This window comes from Aythya fuligula, unplaced genomic scaffold, assembly GCF_009819795.1.
Source record: "Aythya fuligula isolate bAytFul2 unplaced genomic scaffold, bAytFul2.pri scaffold_110_arrow_ctg1, whole genome shotgun sequence".
Lineage (NCBI taxonomy): Eukaryota > Metazoa > Chordata > Aves > Anseriformes > Anatidae > Aythya > Aythya fuligula.
This window is the reverse complement of record NW_022473964.1, coordinates 1-15,477: the sequence shown is the minus strand read 5'-3', so window position 1 is coordinate 15,477 and position 15,477 is coordinate 1. Positions and strand designations below refer to the sequence as shown.

Here is a 15,477-nt window from a genome sequence, read left to right as displayed (position 1 = left end):
GGTCCCGCCGGGTGCTGTTCGCTGACGCCCTGGGGTTGCCCCTCGCCCACCTCCGCCAGTATCAGCCCTGGCCCCCCCGGGGGGGTGGGGGGGGCGGGGGGGTTGGGGGGGCCCCCCCCGGGGTGCTGGAAGCGGGGGGGGGTCAAGGGGGGGCAGGGCTGGGGGGGGGCCCGCGGGGGGGGCAGCACCCAGGGAGCTGGATGAGGCTGGGGCCAGGAAGGTAAGAGCCCCCCCCCCCAAAATTTAATGGGGGGGGGTTTAAGGGGTGGGGGGGGCACTGCGGTGATGTGCAGTGACCCCCCCCTCCCCCTTTTTGTGTCCCCCCCCCCCCCAAAAAAAATAAATAGGCCGCAGGAGGCAGAGGAGGAGCAGCCCCCACCCCCCTGCTGCAGCGTGGGTAAGTAGTGCCCCCCCCCCCCGAATCATTTTGGGGGTCGACCCCCCCATTTTAGGGGTTGGACCCCCCCCCAATTTGGGGTTTCGACCCCCCCAATTTGGGGTTTAACCCCCCCCAATTTGGGTTTTACCCCCCCCCCATTATGGGGGTCTGACCCCCAATTTGGGGTTTTCACTCCCCCATTTTAGGGTTTTGACCCCCCCAATTTGGGGTTTCAACCCCCCCATTTTGGGGTTTTGACCCCCCCAATTTGGGGCTTAACCCCCCCAATTTGGGGGTCTGATCCCCCCATTTTGGGATTTCACCCCCCCCATTTTGGGGCTTGGACCCCCCCATTTTGGCTTTAACCCCCCCATTTTGAGGGTCTGACCCCCCCCAATTTGGGTTTCCGACCCCCCCATTTCGGCATTTTGACCCCCCCATTTTGGGGGTCGGACCCCCCCAATTTGAGGTTTAACCCCCCCCAATTTGGGTTTTACCCCCCCATTATGGGGGTCTGACCCCCAATTTGGGGTTTTGACCCCCCCATTTTGTGGCTTGGACCCCCCAATTTGGGGTTTTGACCCCCCCAATTCGGGGTTTAATCCCCCCATTTTTGGGTTTAACCCCCCCATTTTGGGGTTTTCACCCCCCCATTTTGGGGTTCTGACCCCCCCAATTTGGTGTTTAACCCCCCCATTTTGGGGTTTAACCCCCCCATTTTGCCCCCCCCCTCTTTTTTCCCCCCCCAGACCCTACCCCCGACCCTCCGCCGCTACCACCCCCCTCGGAAGCTGACCAGCCACAGGTGAGCGCCCCCCCCTTCCAAAACCAACCCCCCCCCCCAACTTTTTAACCCCCCCCTGACCCTTTTGGGCCCCCCCCCCACCCCAAAAAATTTTTTTTGCCCCCCCCCTTTTTAACAGGGTGCCGAGGAGGAGGCGGTGGCCCGGGAGCTGGAGCAGCTTTACCTCTCCCACCTCCGGCGCCTTCGTGGCGGGGGGGGGGGGGGGGCCAGGAAACGACACCCTGGGGCCCCCCCCCGAAAATTTGCCCCCCCCCGCGCCCGAAAGGGGCCCCAACACCTCGCTGGCGGCCGAGATGGCGCGGCGTTACGAGGGGGGGTTCGGGGGCCGCCGCAGCCCCCCCGTGTTACGGGGCAGGGGGGGGCCGTTGGTGGGGGCTTTGGTGGTCCCTGCGAGGCCCCCCCCCGGCCGGGGGGGGGCACTGGGGGGGGCACTGAGGCGCTGCGGGGTGGTTTTGGCCTTGGCCGTGTTGGTGCCGGTGGCGTGCGGCGACGGGGGGGGGCCCACGGCGGCTTTGGCCTTGGGGATCTACTTGGCCTTGGCCTGGTTGACGTGAGGGGCGTGGGGGGGGGGCACATAAAATGGGCCCCCCCCCCCTTAAAAAAAAAAAAAAGGGTCATTAAGTGTGGGGGGGGGGCAGCATGGGGCACCCCCAGCATCACCGCATGAACCCCAATTTCTCATCACCCCCCCCTGCCTTGTGGACGCCCCCCCCCCCAATTAAGACATGGGCCCCCCCCCCAAAAAAAATCATCACATTTGGGGGGGGGGCTCGATAATTTTGTGCCCCCCCCCCCGCCTCCATTTCGTGGCCTGGTGTAGATACAGCCCTGGAAACGCGCTTGCCCTGATTCCTTGTGGGATTTAGAGGGGGGGGGGGTTAAATTATTTTTTTTTGGGGGGGGGGGGTGATGGCTGGGCTCCCCCCACCCCATTTTCAGCCCCCCCCCCTCCCCGTTTCTCTGTCGCAGCCGCTTCCTGCCCCGGGGAAGGTCCCTGCAAAGGTCACGGGCTGACAAACACCGGGGGGGGGGGGCGGATTTATAACGCGGGGGGGGGCTGAAAATCGGGGTTGTGTTAAGGGGGGGGGCTCTGCGGGTCGGGGGGGGGGCACCTGGGGGGGGAAATGGGGGGGTGGGGGGGGCAAATTGGGGGGCCTCAGAGGCTTGGAGGGGAACTTGGGGGGGGTCCTCAGATGCTTGAGGGAAAATAAGGGGGGGGGGGACATAAATATAAGGGGGGGGCCAGGCCTGTGTGTGAAATGGGGGGGGCAATGGGGGGGGTGCACAGACTGAGGCGGTGGGGGGGGGGGGCGGGCGCTTGCGGCCGCTTCAACTCACCGCGATGCAGCCCAACGGGGGGCCCCGCAACACACAGGGGGGGTCCCCTGGGTTTGATTTTTTTTTTTGGGGGGGGGTCCGGCCTTTTACACACACCCCCCCCCGGTACTTGAGGCCTAGCTCCAGGGAGAGCGCGACCGCACGTCCACCCCCTCCGGCGGCTCGGCCGCCACTGACGTGCTCACGTCACCGCGCCGCCCTCGCGCCGGCCGCACGTGCCCGGAGCCCGCACCGCGCATGCGCAACGAGCCCCCGCCTCTCCCCTGAGCCCGCCAAAGGGGGGCACGTGACGCGGCGAGGCCACGCCCCCTCGCGGGCGGAAGTAGCCGCGCAGGGCGGGGGCGGTGAGGGCGCTCTCCCGGCTCGCCGGAGCCCGCCCGGCCCTGGAGCCGCCCCCGCCCCCGCCGCCATGAGCGGGGCCGGGGGGGAGCGGCCCCCGCCGCCGTCGTCTCCCCCCGCCAAGCTCCGCCGCTTGGATCCGCCCGCCGGGCCGGGCCTGGAGGCGTCACCCCCCGCCGGTAGGCCGCGGTGAGAGGGGCCGGCGCGCATGCGCCCTGAGGCGGGTTGGGGGGAGGGTCTGGAAACCGCTGGGGGGGGGAGGCCTGGAAACTGCTGAGGGGGGATGTGGGGGAGCCTGGAAACTGCCGTGAGGGGGGTGTGGGGGGCCTGGAGACCGCCATGGGATGAATGGGAGCTGCTGGGGGATGAATGGGGAGGCCTGGAAACCGCCAGGGGATGAACGGGGGGGCCTGGAAACCGCCAGGGGATGAATGGGGCGGACTGAAAACCACCACAGGGGGACTGGGGGGGGGCTGGAAACTGCCATAGGAGAACGGGGGGGCCTAGAAACTGCCACGGGGGGGTTGGGGGGGCTGGGAATCGCCAGGGAATGAATGGGGGGTCTGGAAACCACCATAGGGGGACTGGGGGGGGGGGGGGCTGGAAACCGCCATGGGGGGACTGGGGGGCCTGGAAATCAGCATGGGATGAATGGGAGGCCTGGAAACCACCAGGGAATGAATGGGGGGCCTGGAAACTGCCAAGTGATGGACGAGGTGGGGAAGGGGGGGGCTGGAAACCACCATAGGGGGACTAGGGGGGTTCTGGAAACTGCTATGGTGGGACTGGGGGACTGGAAACTGCCCTGGGATGAATGGGGGGAGGCTTAGAAACAGCCACAGGATGAATGGGGGTGCTGGAAACCACCACAGGATTAACTGGGGAGCCTGGAAACAGCCCTGGGATGAATGGCGGGGGGCAGGGTACTGCTGGGGGGAGTCTAGAAACCACCAAAGGACTGTGTGTGTGGGGGTCTGGGAACAGCCAAGGAGGAAAGCAGTAACATGGGGGGCCTGGAAACCAGCATCGGGGTTCCGTGGGGTCCTTGAAACTGCCATTTGTCCCATCCTAGGGAACCCAGAGAGCGCCAGCACGCCGGATGGGAGCCCGGAGAGGGGAAAATTGGGGCTGGAGGCCGGTGGTAGGTGTCAGGGGGGGCTGGAGACCGCCACTGGGAGATGCGGGGAGCAAAGCGCAAACAGGAAGAGGAGGCTGGAGCCCAAGGGGGGCCTGGAGACCGCCATCAGCAGCTGCTCGGAGCAAAGCCCGAGGGGGAAAGGGAGGCCGGAGGCTAAGGGGGGCCTGGAAACCACCACCAGCAGCTGCTTGGAGCAAAGCACGAATAGGAAAAGGAGGCTGAGGCCCAAGGGGGGCCTGGAGACCGCCGCTGGCAGCTGCTCAGAGCAGAGCATGAGTGGGAAAAGGAGGCCGGAGGCCAAGGGGGGCCTGGAAACCACCAATGGCAGCGGCTCAGAGCAAAGCACGAGTGGGAAAAGGAGGCCGGAGGCCAAGGGGGGCCTGGAAACCACCAATGGCAGCGGCTCAGAGCAAAGCACGAGTGGGAAAAGGAGGCCGGAGGCCAAGGGGGGCCTGGAAACCACCAATGGCAGTGGCTCAGAGCAAAGCATGAGTGGCAAAGGGAGGCCGGAGCCCAAAGGGAGGCTAGAGACCCCCGCCAGGAGCGAGAACGGAGGCCTGGAGCCCACCCCGGAGCCTGAGGGCAGCCTGGAAACCGCCACCACCCCTACGGGAGGCCTGGAAACCGCCACCACCCCTACGGGAGGCCTGGAAACCGCCACCCCCGCCTGCCCGGAGCGGAACGGCGAGGCCAAGGGCCAGAAGAAGAGGCCAAACCCGGAGGATTGTGCCGTCATCTCGCTGGGCGAGGAGGAGGAGGAGGAGGAAGACGAGGAAGAGGAGGGGGACGAAGGGCCCGGCCGCTACCTGGCGGCGCTGGAGGCCGTGCAGCTGGAGCTGGAGGCCGTGGAGGAGGAGGCGGCGCGCGCCTTCCGCCGCCTCCGCGCCAAATTCGGGCTGCGCCGCCGGCCCCACCTGCAGCGCCGCAACCACCTCATCCAGCACATCCCGGGCTTCTGGGTCACCGCCGTATCCTTTTATTTATTATTTCTATATTCTATATTTTTTTATATATTTTTATATATTTTTATATTTATTTTTTATATTTTTATATATTTTTATATATTTTTATACTTTTATATTTTTAATTTTTATATTTTTATATAATTTATACATTATTTTTATATATTTTTATATATTTTATATTATATATTATTATATTATATTTAATATATATTTATATTTTATATTTTTATATTTTTATATTTATATATTTTATATTATTTTATATAATTTTTATATTATTTTTATATATATTTATATTTTTATATATTTTATATTATATATTATTATATTATATTTAATATATGTTTATATTTTATATTTATATATTTTTTATATTTTTATATTATTTTGTATAATTTATATATTATTTTTATATGTTTTTATATTTTTATATATTTTATATTATATATTATTATAATATATTTAATATATATTTATATTTTATATTTATATATTTTATATTTTTTTTATTTTTTATTTTTTTTTATTTTTAATATTTTTATATAATTCATATATTATTTTTATATATTTTTATATATTTTGTATTATATATTATTATAATATCTATTATATTTAATATATATTTCTATTTTATCTTTATATATTTTTATATATTTTATATTATTTTATATATATATTTTTTTGGGGGGTGGGGGGCTGTTATTTTGGTTAAAAACCTCGCCCTCCTGCTTCCCTTAACGCCCCCCCCTCCTCTCCCAGTTCCTCAACCACCCCCAGCTCTCGGCCATGATCAGCGACCGCGACGAGGACGCGCTGAGCTACATGACCGGCCTGCAGGTACCTGGGGGGGGGGATTTTAGGATTTGGGGACCCCCCCAAAATAAATTTGGACCCCCCCCAGCTTGGGATGATGCTCTGGGGGGTCTTGCAGGTGGAAGAATTCGGCCCCACCCGGCCCGGCTGCAGGATCCGGTTCTTTTTCTCCGTCAACCCCTACTTCCAAAACCACGTCGTGGCCAAGGAATTCGTGCGCGGCCCCTCCGGTGGGTGAGCTTGGGGTAAAAAACTCGGTTTTTGGGCTCGGGGGGGGTTGTTTTAGTGACCCCCCCCCCCCCCCCCGCAGGTCACCTGGTGTCCCACTCGACCCCAATCCGGTGGTGGCAGGGGCAGGACCCCCGGGGCCGGCCCCACAAGGGTCGCCCCCCTCCCCGCAGCTTCTTCGCCTGGTTCGGGGATCACAGCTTCCCCGCGGGGGATCGAGTGGCCGAGGTGAGCCCCAGTACGCTCCCAGTACCTCCCAGTATGCTCCCAGTATAGCCAGTACACCCCCAAGCACATCCCAGTATAGCCAGTACAACTTCAAGCACAACCCAGTTCTCCCAGTGCTCTTCCCAGTGCTCCCCTTGCCGCTCCCAGTGCCCCCCAGCACCTCCCAGTGCCCCCCAGCACCTCCCAGTACCTCCCAGTAGCCCCTCCATCACCACCCCAGTGCTCCCAGTACACTCCCAGCACTTCTCTGTGCTTCCCAGGACATCCCAGTATCTCCCAGTGGTCCCCGGTACCCTTTGGAACAGGGCTCAGGGCTTCTCCCAGCACCCTCCCCGTACTCCACAACTCCTTCAAAGCTATCCCAGTACTCCCAGTACTCTCCTCGCTCCATCCCAGTACCAGTTCTAACTCATCCCAGTGCTCCCAGTACCCTCCCAGAACATCCCAGTATGTCCCAGTGCTCTCAAACCCATGTATGGGCTCCTTCCTGTACCTAAACCCTGCCCCAGCACCCCCCAGTAGCCCTTTGAGGACATCCCAGTGCCCCCAGTACCCATCCCAGTGTTCCCAGTACCCTCCCAGTACATCCCAGTGCTCCCCAGTCCTCTCTCAAATCCCTATTTGGGCTCCTTTTGGTATCTAAACCCTTCCTAGTGTCCCCCAGCACCTCCCAGTATACCTTCGAGGATATCCCAGTTCCCCCAGTACCCCTCCCAGTACATCCCAGTGCTCCCCAGTCCTCTCTCAAATCCCTATTTGGGCTCCTTTTGGTATCTAAACCCTTCCTAGTGTCCCCCAGCACCTCCCAGTATGCCTTTGAGGACATCCCAGTGCCCCCAGTACCCCTCCCAGTGCCCCCAGTACCCTTCCCAGTGCCTCCCAGCATCCCCTGACCCCCCCATTTCCCCCCCCAGATCATCAAGGAGGAGCTGTGGCCGAACCCGCTGCCGTTCTACCTGCTGGATGAGGGCGCTGAGGCCCCCCCTGAAAGGTCAGCCTTTTTGGGGGGGGGTGAACAGATTTTTTTTTGGGGAGGGGGTGGGTGCTGGGGGACGGGACCCCAACACCGTGCCCCCCCCCACACCCCACAGCGAGAGCGGGGAGGACAGCGTGGTGATCGTGGACGACGACGAGGACGTGCAGGAGATCCTCGATGATGGGGATGGTAAGAGACCCCCCCCCCCAAAAAAAAAACAACCCCAAATCCTCCTGCCCCCCCCAACCCAAAAAAGGGGGCTTCTGATGGTGCCCCCCCCCCTCTTTTCCAGGCAGTGGGGTGGAAGAAGTCGTGGCTGAGGCGCCCCAGGACAGACGGACGGAGCCCAAGGGGGACAGAGGATGAATTTGGGGGGGTCCAACCCCCCCAAAAAAATATCTTGGGTAAAAATCCCCCCAAAAAAACACATCTCAGGGTGTTTGGCAGCCTTGAACCCCCCCCCCAAACCCCCCAATCTGAGGGGGGGGCTCAGTATCCCCCCCCGCCTCTGAAGACCCCCCCCCGCAATATTTTCCCCCTCCCCGCAGAGAGATTTTTGGGGAGGCTTGAGCGATTTTTGTACATTTTGCAGCGAAAATTTTTAAAAATTCCTTTTTTTAAAAAAAAAAAATCTTAAATACTATAATAAATAAAAAAGATTTACAAACGGTGTCCCTCTGCCCCCAGTACCGCGTCCCCCCCCCCCCATATCCCCCCCCCACCTCTAGGCCCAGCTCCGGAGCCTGCCGCGGCCGCGTACAGCTCCTCCCCGCACGGCCGCCGGAAGTAAAAATGAGCCACTTCCGCTTCCGGCAGCCCAAAGCAACCGCCTTCGGGGCGCGCCGCCGCCAATCAGCGAGCGGGGTTGAGCCAAGCCACGCCCCCATGGCATAGAGGCCTCGCCCCGGTGCAGCCCGCAGCCTTGCCCCGCCTCCTGGCCAATCAGCGAGCGGGGGCGTGGCCACGAAGCCACGCCCCCTCACCCCCTGCCCTGGTCCCACGTGGGCTCCCGAAAGTTGCCCCAAACCCCACTAAATCCCCCCAAATCTCCCCCAAACACCCTTAAACCCCCCAAAGTCGCCCCAAACCTCCCTAAACCCACCCCAAGACACCCCAAAGCTCCACTAAACCTCCTGAAGCCAACCTAAACCCTCCAAAGTCACCCCAAAACGCCCTGAAAACCCCCAAAGTCACCCCAAAGTGTCCCTAAATCCCCCATAAAAGCCTCCAGCCATGCCAAAACGCCCCTAAACACCCCAAAATTGCCCTAATGTCCCTCCAAAATCCCCCTAATTTCCCCCAGTCACCCCAAAGCCCCCCAATCTCCCCCAAAGTCACCCCAAAATGGCCTGAAACCCCTCCAATTACCCCAACCTCACCCAAAACTAACCCCAAACACCCCTAAAACCTCCCCAAACCCACCCCAAATTCCCTCTAAACCTCCTCAAAGCACCCTAAAATCCCCCTAAACTCCAAAACCCCACCCCTAATTCCCCCTAAATCCCCAAATTTCCCCAAAGCCCCCCTACAATGCCCCTAAACCCCTCCAATTGCCCCAACCTCACCCAAAGCTGCCCCCAAACCCCCCTAAAACCTCCCCAAACCCACCCCAAATTCCCTCTAAACCTCCTCAAAGCACCCTAAAATCCCCCAACCCACCCCAAATTCCGCCTAAAGCCCCCAAACCCACCCCAAACAGCCCATAAACCTTCCCAAACCCACCCCAAATTCCCTCTAAACCTCCTCAAAGCACCCCAAATTCCGCCTAAAGCCCCCAAACCCACCCCAAATTCCCTCTAAACCTCCTCAAAGCACCCTAAAGTCCCCCTAAACTCCAAAAACCCACCCCAAATTCCCCCTAAATCCCCCAAACCCCCACCCCAAAATCCCCCTACACCCCCCAAACCCCACACCCCCCAAATAACCCCCCCCCCCCAACTCCCCCAAAACTCCACAACAAACAAAAGCAGAGAAGGGAGAGCTTTATTCCCCCCCACCCCAACAAAAACGGGGTGGCTTGGGGTCCCCCGTAGCCCCCCCTCACCCCAAATTTTTATATTTTTTTTGGGGGGGGGGGCCCCTACGAGGCGGAATCCGAGGCCTCGGAGCTGTCCTTGACATCGGTGCTCTCGGTGGCCTCGCTCACCTCGCTCACGTCCTTGCTGTCGGCCCCGCTGTCCTCAGGGGGGGGCGCCCCGGGGGCGGCGGGGGGGCCCCCGCTTCCACAGCCCTCCCCCCCCCCCCGGGGGGGCTCACCGGGGCTGGGGGCTGCGGGGCGACCCCGCTCTTTCTGCTCCACTTGTTTCCGCAGCTGTGAGGACGAGAAAAAACAAGAAAAAAGGGTTTTTCGAGTGAAAAAAAGGAGAAATTGACCCCGCGTGCCCCCCCCCAAGTGGATTTGGGGGTGTTTTTTATTAGGGGGGGGGTCCAACCTCGTCTGCCATCTGGGTGAGGTCCCGCTTCATGGCGTAGGCGTCCTCGCCGTCGGCGTAATATTTGGGTTCCACCTCGCTGATCCTGGGGGGGGGCAGCACAGGGGGGGTTATTTTGGGGCTCCTCGTGCCCCCCCCTCAACTTTCAGCCCCCCCAGTTTGTTTATCCCACCCCCCCAGTTAAAACCAGCACTCACTGGAAGTTGAGGGTGTTGGAGTAGAGGTGCAGAGCCGCCCGGTTGCTGCCAAAAAAAATAAAGAAATGGGGGGAAAAAATATGATTTAGGGGCCCCCCCCCGGATTGTAAAAGGGGATTTGGGGGGGCCCCCACCTCTTGCGCACGTGCAGGGAGACGTATTTGGCGTTGAAGTTCTCGATCATGGCCCGCGACGCCTGGTCCATCAGCTTCTGCGCCAGCCCCAAACGCCGGTGGGAGCGCTTCACCGCCTGCGGGGGGGGGGGAATGAGGGGTTTAGGGCACCCCAAAAGCTTTTCGGGACCCCCCCGCAGCTTGGCACCGCCAGGAGGAGCCCCCGAAATCGAGTGGAAGGCCACCAAATGAGGTGGGAGCGAACAGGCTCACAAGAGCCACCCAAAAACCCCACAAGAGCCACCAAAACACCACAAAATCCCCCCAAACCCCACAAAATCCCCCCTAAAAAAACACTATACCCCCCAAAAAAACCACTATTCCCCCCAAAAAAACTATATCCCCCCAAAACTCCAGAATAACCCCCAAACAAGCAACTATATTCCCCCCCAAAACACCATAATATCCCCACAATACACCAAAAACCTCAATATTCCCCCAAAACCCCACAACTTCCCCCACAAAACCCCTAATAGCCTATAAAACCCCATTATATCCCCCCAAAACCCCTAATAGCCCATAAAACCCCACTCTATCCCCCCAAAACCCCGCAATATCCCCCAAAAAAGCCACTGTATCCCCCTAAAACCCTCAAAAAACACTGTAGTCCCCAAAACCCCACAATATCCCCCAAAATAACCACTACAGTCCCCCAAAACTCCGTAATATCCCTAAAATAACCCCCCAAAAGCCGCTGTATCCCCAAAAAAAACCCTCAATATCCCCCCAAAGCCCGATAACATCAAAAAAAAAACCACACTATAGCCTCCCAAACCCCGAAAATCCCAAAAAGAGTTCCCCAAAACCCCCAAAGAACCCCTCTATTCCCCCCAAACCCCCAAATAACCCCCAAAAAAGCCACTGTATCCCCAAAACCCCCCCAATATTCCCCCAAACCCCTATATCCCCCCCCAAACCACACTATATTCTCCCCAAAACCCCCAAATATCCTCCTACTATCCTATAAACCTCCAAAAAGCCCCAAAAACCCCACAATATGCCCTCCAAAAAACACTACACCCCCAAAAACCCTACAACATCCTCAAAAAAACCCGCTATATTCCCTCAAAACCCCACAACACCTCCAAAAAACCCATTGTATTCCCCCCAAAAATCACAATATCCCTCCCAACCCCCCCATATCGCCCCAAAACCCCCTACACGGCCCCCAAAAACCCCTCATCCCCCCTTTTTTCCCCCAACACCCCAAATTTTCCCCCATATTTCTTCTTCCCCCCCCAAAAAAGACCCCAAAACCCCCTTACCAGGGACGTGATGTGCCCGTGGGGAACATCATCGGGGTCTTCCTCCCTAAAACACAACGGGATGAGACACGGGGGGGACCCTAAAACCTCTCAGCACCCCTTATTTTTTTATCAGGACACCCCAAAAAGTGGCGGTGGGGGGGGACGGGGCCCCCCCCGAGCCGCACTCACATCTTGGCCAGGACGTAGCCGACGATTTTCCCGTTTTCATCCTCGGCGATGTAGGAAAGCTGCAAAAAAAAGGGGGAAAAAGGGTTTTAGGATCGAGTCCCGGGGTTTAGGGTCGGTTTGGGGAATTGGGGGGTGTCCCCGGAGCACCCATGGGTGCTGGGGGGGGGTACCTGGGGCCAGGAGAGGCCGTGGTAGAAATAATATTTCATCTGGTAGTTTTCGGGCAGGCACAGGAGGTTGCAGTGCTGCATGTTCATCAGGTCCTCGGGCTGCGGGGTGGGGAGGGCGAACCCCAAAAAGGGGTGAGGGGGACCCCAAAACGGCCCCGGAGCCGCCCCATGTGGATACGGGGTGCTGGGGGGTGACTCAGGTCCTCGACTGCTTTTCAGGACCTCAATATTCGGCTCCAAGACCCCAATTCCATGCTCAGAGCACCCCCAGGACCCCAATATCCACCCCCAGGACCACAATTCTCTCCCTTAGAGCCCTCCCAGGACCTTAGTTCCCCTCTATGGACCCCAAATCCCCCCTCAATACCCCCCCCAAACCCAAATGTCCCCCTCCAGGACCCCAATGTCCCCCTCAGAGCTCTCCCAAGACTCAAATTCCCCCCCCCAGCACCCCAAAAGCCCCCCCAGCACCCTCCCAGGACCCCAATACCCCCCTCAGAGCCCTTCCAAGACGCCAATAACCCCCTCCAAGACCCCAATATCCCCGTCAGAGCCCTTCCAACACCCCAATTCCCCTCCAGGACCCCAATATTCCCCTCCCAGGACCCCAAACCCCCCCTCAGTGCCCCCTCAGGACCCCAGTGTTCCCCTCCAGAACCTCAACGTCCCCCTCAGAGCCCTTCCAACACCCTAATTCCCCTCTAGGACCCCAATATTATCCTCCCATGACCCCAAAACCCCCCTCAGTGCCCCCTTAGGACCCCAATGTCCCCCTCAGAGCCCTCCCAACACCCTAATTCCCCTCCAGGCCCCAGAACCCCCTTCCAGGTCCCCAAAACCCCCCTCCAGGCCCCCAAATGCCCCCTTAGCACCCCCAAATCCCCCCTCAGCGCCCCCCTAGGCCCCTCCAGGCCCCTTTAACCCCCCTCAGCGCCCCCCTAGGCCCCTCCAGGCCCCTTTAACCCCCCCCGGCTCCCCCCTCACCTCCCACCCGGCCTCTCCTCGGTACCCGGCGACCCCCTCCCGGTTCTCCCCGGTGCCCAACGACCCCTCCCGAACCTCCCCAGCCGCCCACCCGCGCGTTTCGGATGTTCATGGTCGCGGCCGCCCCGACGGCTCCGTCGCCGCCTCCCTCCCCGCCGCCGCCGCCGCTCTCCCTCTCCCTCGCCTCAGGCGCCGCTTCCGGCGGAAGAACGCGCGGCGACCAATCAGCGCTCGGAGAGCCTCGCTAAATCCCGCCCTCCCGGCTGTGCATTGCGGTTGGGCTCGCCTCCTGCCCCGCGCTGTGCGGACAGCCTCGCTAGCCAATCAGCGAGCGAGATGAAGACTAACCCCGCCCTCCCCGCTTTCCTGTTAGCCAATCAGGGGCCGGCTAAGCAAGAGCGAGGCGCACCCACCGCGTGCCCGCCGGCGACCAATCACAACCGCAGCTCCCGCTGGGGGGCGTGCCCCGCCCACCACCACCCTCTTACCCAATCACGCCCGGGGGCAGAGCGGATTGGCGTGCGCGCGAGCCAATAGGGAACGAGAGAAGGCGGGGCAGACACGCTTTATTGATATAGGGGCGGCCGGGCCATGACCCCATTGGGGGGGGGAAGTGGGGGGGAGATTTTGGGGTCCCCTAGGCTGGGGGTCCCCAGGGGGGTCCCCGCTTTTTGGGGTGCCCCCACGGTGTCCGTACCCCCAGGGGAACCCCACTTTGGGGGGTCCCCGCTCCGTGGATACCCCCCAGGGGGCCCCATTTTGGGGGGTCCCCTTTTTGGGGTCTTTCCCCCCAGGGGACCCCTTTTTGGGGTGACCCCGGTGACCCTAAACCCCCAGGGGGTCCCCTCGAGTGTGTCCGTACCCCTTGGGGTCTCCCATTTTTGGGGTGTCCCCGTGTACCCCCATGGGACATCATTTTGGGGTGTCCCCCCCTTTTAGGGTGTCCCCTTTTTGGGGTGACTCCATTTTGGGGTGTCCCCCCCCTTTTTGGGGCGTCCCCCTTTTGGGGTGTCCCCTTTCTGTCCCCCCAGGAGACCCCTATTCCGGGGTGTCCCCAAACCACGTGTACCCAGAGTTCCCATTATGGGGTGACCCCCTTCTAGGGGTACCCCCATGGGGGGTGTCCCCTCATTTTTGGGGTCTCCCCTATTTTTGGGGTGTCCCCGGTATGTCCGTACCCCCCTTTTTGGGGTGTAACCGTTTTCGGGTGTCCCCATTCCAGCTGTACCCCCAAGAGGTCCCCTTTTTGGGGTGCCCCCTTTTTAGGGTGCCCCCTTTTTGGGGTCCCCCTTTTTGGGGTGTCCCCAGCCTGTGCATACCCCCAAGAGGGGTCCCCAATTTTCGGGGTGCCCCTACTGTGTCTGTACCCCCTGGGGGACCCCATTTTAGGGTCCCCTTTGTGCGTGTACCCCCATGGGGACCCCATTTTAGGGTGTCCCCTGTCCCTTTATACCCCCAGGAGGCCCCATTTTGGGGTCCCCATTCCCTCTACACCCCCAAAGGGGGGTCTCCAATTTTTGGGGTGACCCTCGTGGATCCCAGACACCCCCATTTTGGGTTTTCCCCAGCCCCTTCATACCCCAAGGCTTCATCCCCACACTTTTGGGGTTTCCCCAGTCTCTGCTCACCCCCAATTTTTTGGGGTGAGGTCCCCAAATTTTCAGGGAGAAGTCCCCAAATTTTCGGGGTGGGATCCCCAAATTTTCAGGGAAAAGTCCCCAAATTTTCAGGGTGAGGTCCCCAAATTTTCGGGGTGAGGTCCCCAAATTTTCAGGGAAAAGTCCCCAAATTTTCAGGGAAAAGTCCCCAAATTTTAGGGGTGAGGACCCCAAATTTTCGGGGTGAGGCCCCAAATTTTCAGGGAGAGATCCCCAATTTTTTGGGGTGAGGTCCCCACATTTTCGGGGAAAAGTCCCCAAATTTTTGGGGGTGAGGTCCCCAAATTTTCAGGGAAAAGTCCCCAAATTTTCAGGGTAGAGTCCCCAAATTTTCAGGGTAGAGTCCCCAAATTTTCGGGGTGGGATCCCCAAATTTTCAGGGAAAAGTCCCCAAATTTTCAGGGAAAAGTCCCCAAATTTTTGGGGTGAGGTCCCCAAATTTTCAGGGAAAAGTCCCCAAATTTTCAGGGAGAGGACCCCAAATTTTCAGGGAGAAGTCCCCAAATTTTTGGGGTGAGGTCCCCACATTTTCGGGGTGAGGTCTCTAATTTTTTGGGGTGAGGTCCCCAAATTTTCGGGGTGGGATCCCCAAATTTTCAGGAAGAAGTCCCCAAATTTTCAGGGAAAAGTCCCCAAATTTTCAGGGTGATGTCCCCACATTTTCGGGGTGGGATCCCCAATTTTTCGAGGGGGGGGTCCCCAAATTTTTTGGGGTGTCCCCCCCCGTTTAGGGCTGCATGCGCAGGGCCCCGTCCAGCCTCACCACCTCCCCGTTGATCATGGGGTTTTCGGCCAGCGCCTGCACCAGGTGAGCGAATTCCCCCGGGTGCCCCAAACGGGACGGGAAGGGCACCTGCTGCCCCAAAAAGTTCCGCACCCGTTCGGGCAAACCGGCCAGCAACGGGGTGGAGAACAACCCTAAAAAGGACAAAAAAAGGGGGTGAGTCTGTTACCCTATATCCTTTTCCACCCCAAAAAAAAAGGGGTGGAAGTGTTTGCCCTATAACTTTTCCCACCCCAAAAAAAAAGGGGGTGAAGCATTTGCCCTATAACTTTTCCCACCCCAAAAACAAAGGCGGGTGAAGCATTTGCCCTATAACCTCTTCCACCCCCAAAAAAAAAAGGGGTGAAGCGTTTGCCCTACAGTTTTTCACACCCCAAAAATAAAGGGGGGTGAAGCTTTTGCCCTACAACTTTTCCCATGCCAAAAACAAAGGG

General features: G+C 58.7%; 2 protein-coding genes and 1 long non-coding RNA gene across 3 annotated transcripts; 2 read left to right on the top strand and 1 right to left on the bottom strand.

The window, feature by feature from the left end:
- Positions 1-373: 373 nt before the first annotated feature.
- On the top strand, positions 374-1,789 carry LOC116501498. The gene is made up of 3 exons (XR_004254449.1): positions 374-397; positions 1,129-1,184; positions 1,303-1,789. It is a non-coding gene; the product is annotated as an uncharacterized LOC116501498 (long non-coding RNA).
- Positions 1,790-2,931: 1,142 nt separating this feature from the next.
- On the top strand, positions 2,932-7,627 carry LOC116501499 (putative testis-specific Y-encoded-like protein 3). Its single transcript, XM_032207092.1, has 8 exons — positions 2,932-3,040; positions 3,934-4,967; positions 5,724-5,801; positions 5,896-6,007; positions 6,088-6,233; positions 7,148-7,224; positions 7,325-7,398; positions 7,502-7,627. The coding sequence occupies exons 1-8, from the start codon at positions 2,932-2,934 to the stop codon at positions 7,573-7,575; spliced, it is 1,704 nt and encodes a 567-aa protein (XP_032062983.1). The 3' UTR covers positions 7,576-7,627.
- A 1,649-nt stretch (positions 7,628-9,276) lies between these two features.
- Positions 9,277-12,775, bottom strand: NAA10 (N-alpha-acetyltransferase 10, NatA catalytic subunit). The gene is made up of 8 exons (XM_032207090.1): positions 12,693-12,775; positions 11,618-11,716; positions 11,448-11,506; positions 11,277-11,322; positions 9,973-10,088; positions 9,839-9,883; positions 9,642-9,726; positions 9,277-9,520 (listed from the first exon to the last, which is right to left on the bottom strand). The coding sequence occupies exons 1-8, from the start codon at positions 12,711-12,713 to the stop codon at positions 9,290-9,292; spliced, it is 702 nt and encodes a 233-aa protein (XP_032062981.1). The 5' UTR covers positions 12,714-12,775; the 3' UTR covers positions 9,277-9,289.
- Positions 12,776-15,477: the final 2,702 nt, after the last annotated feature.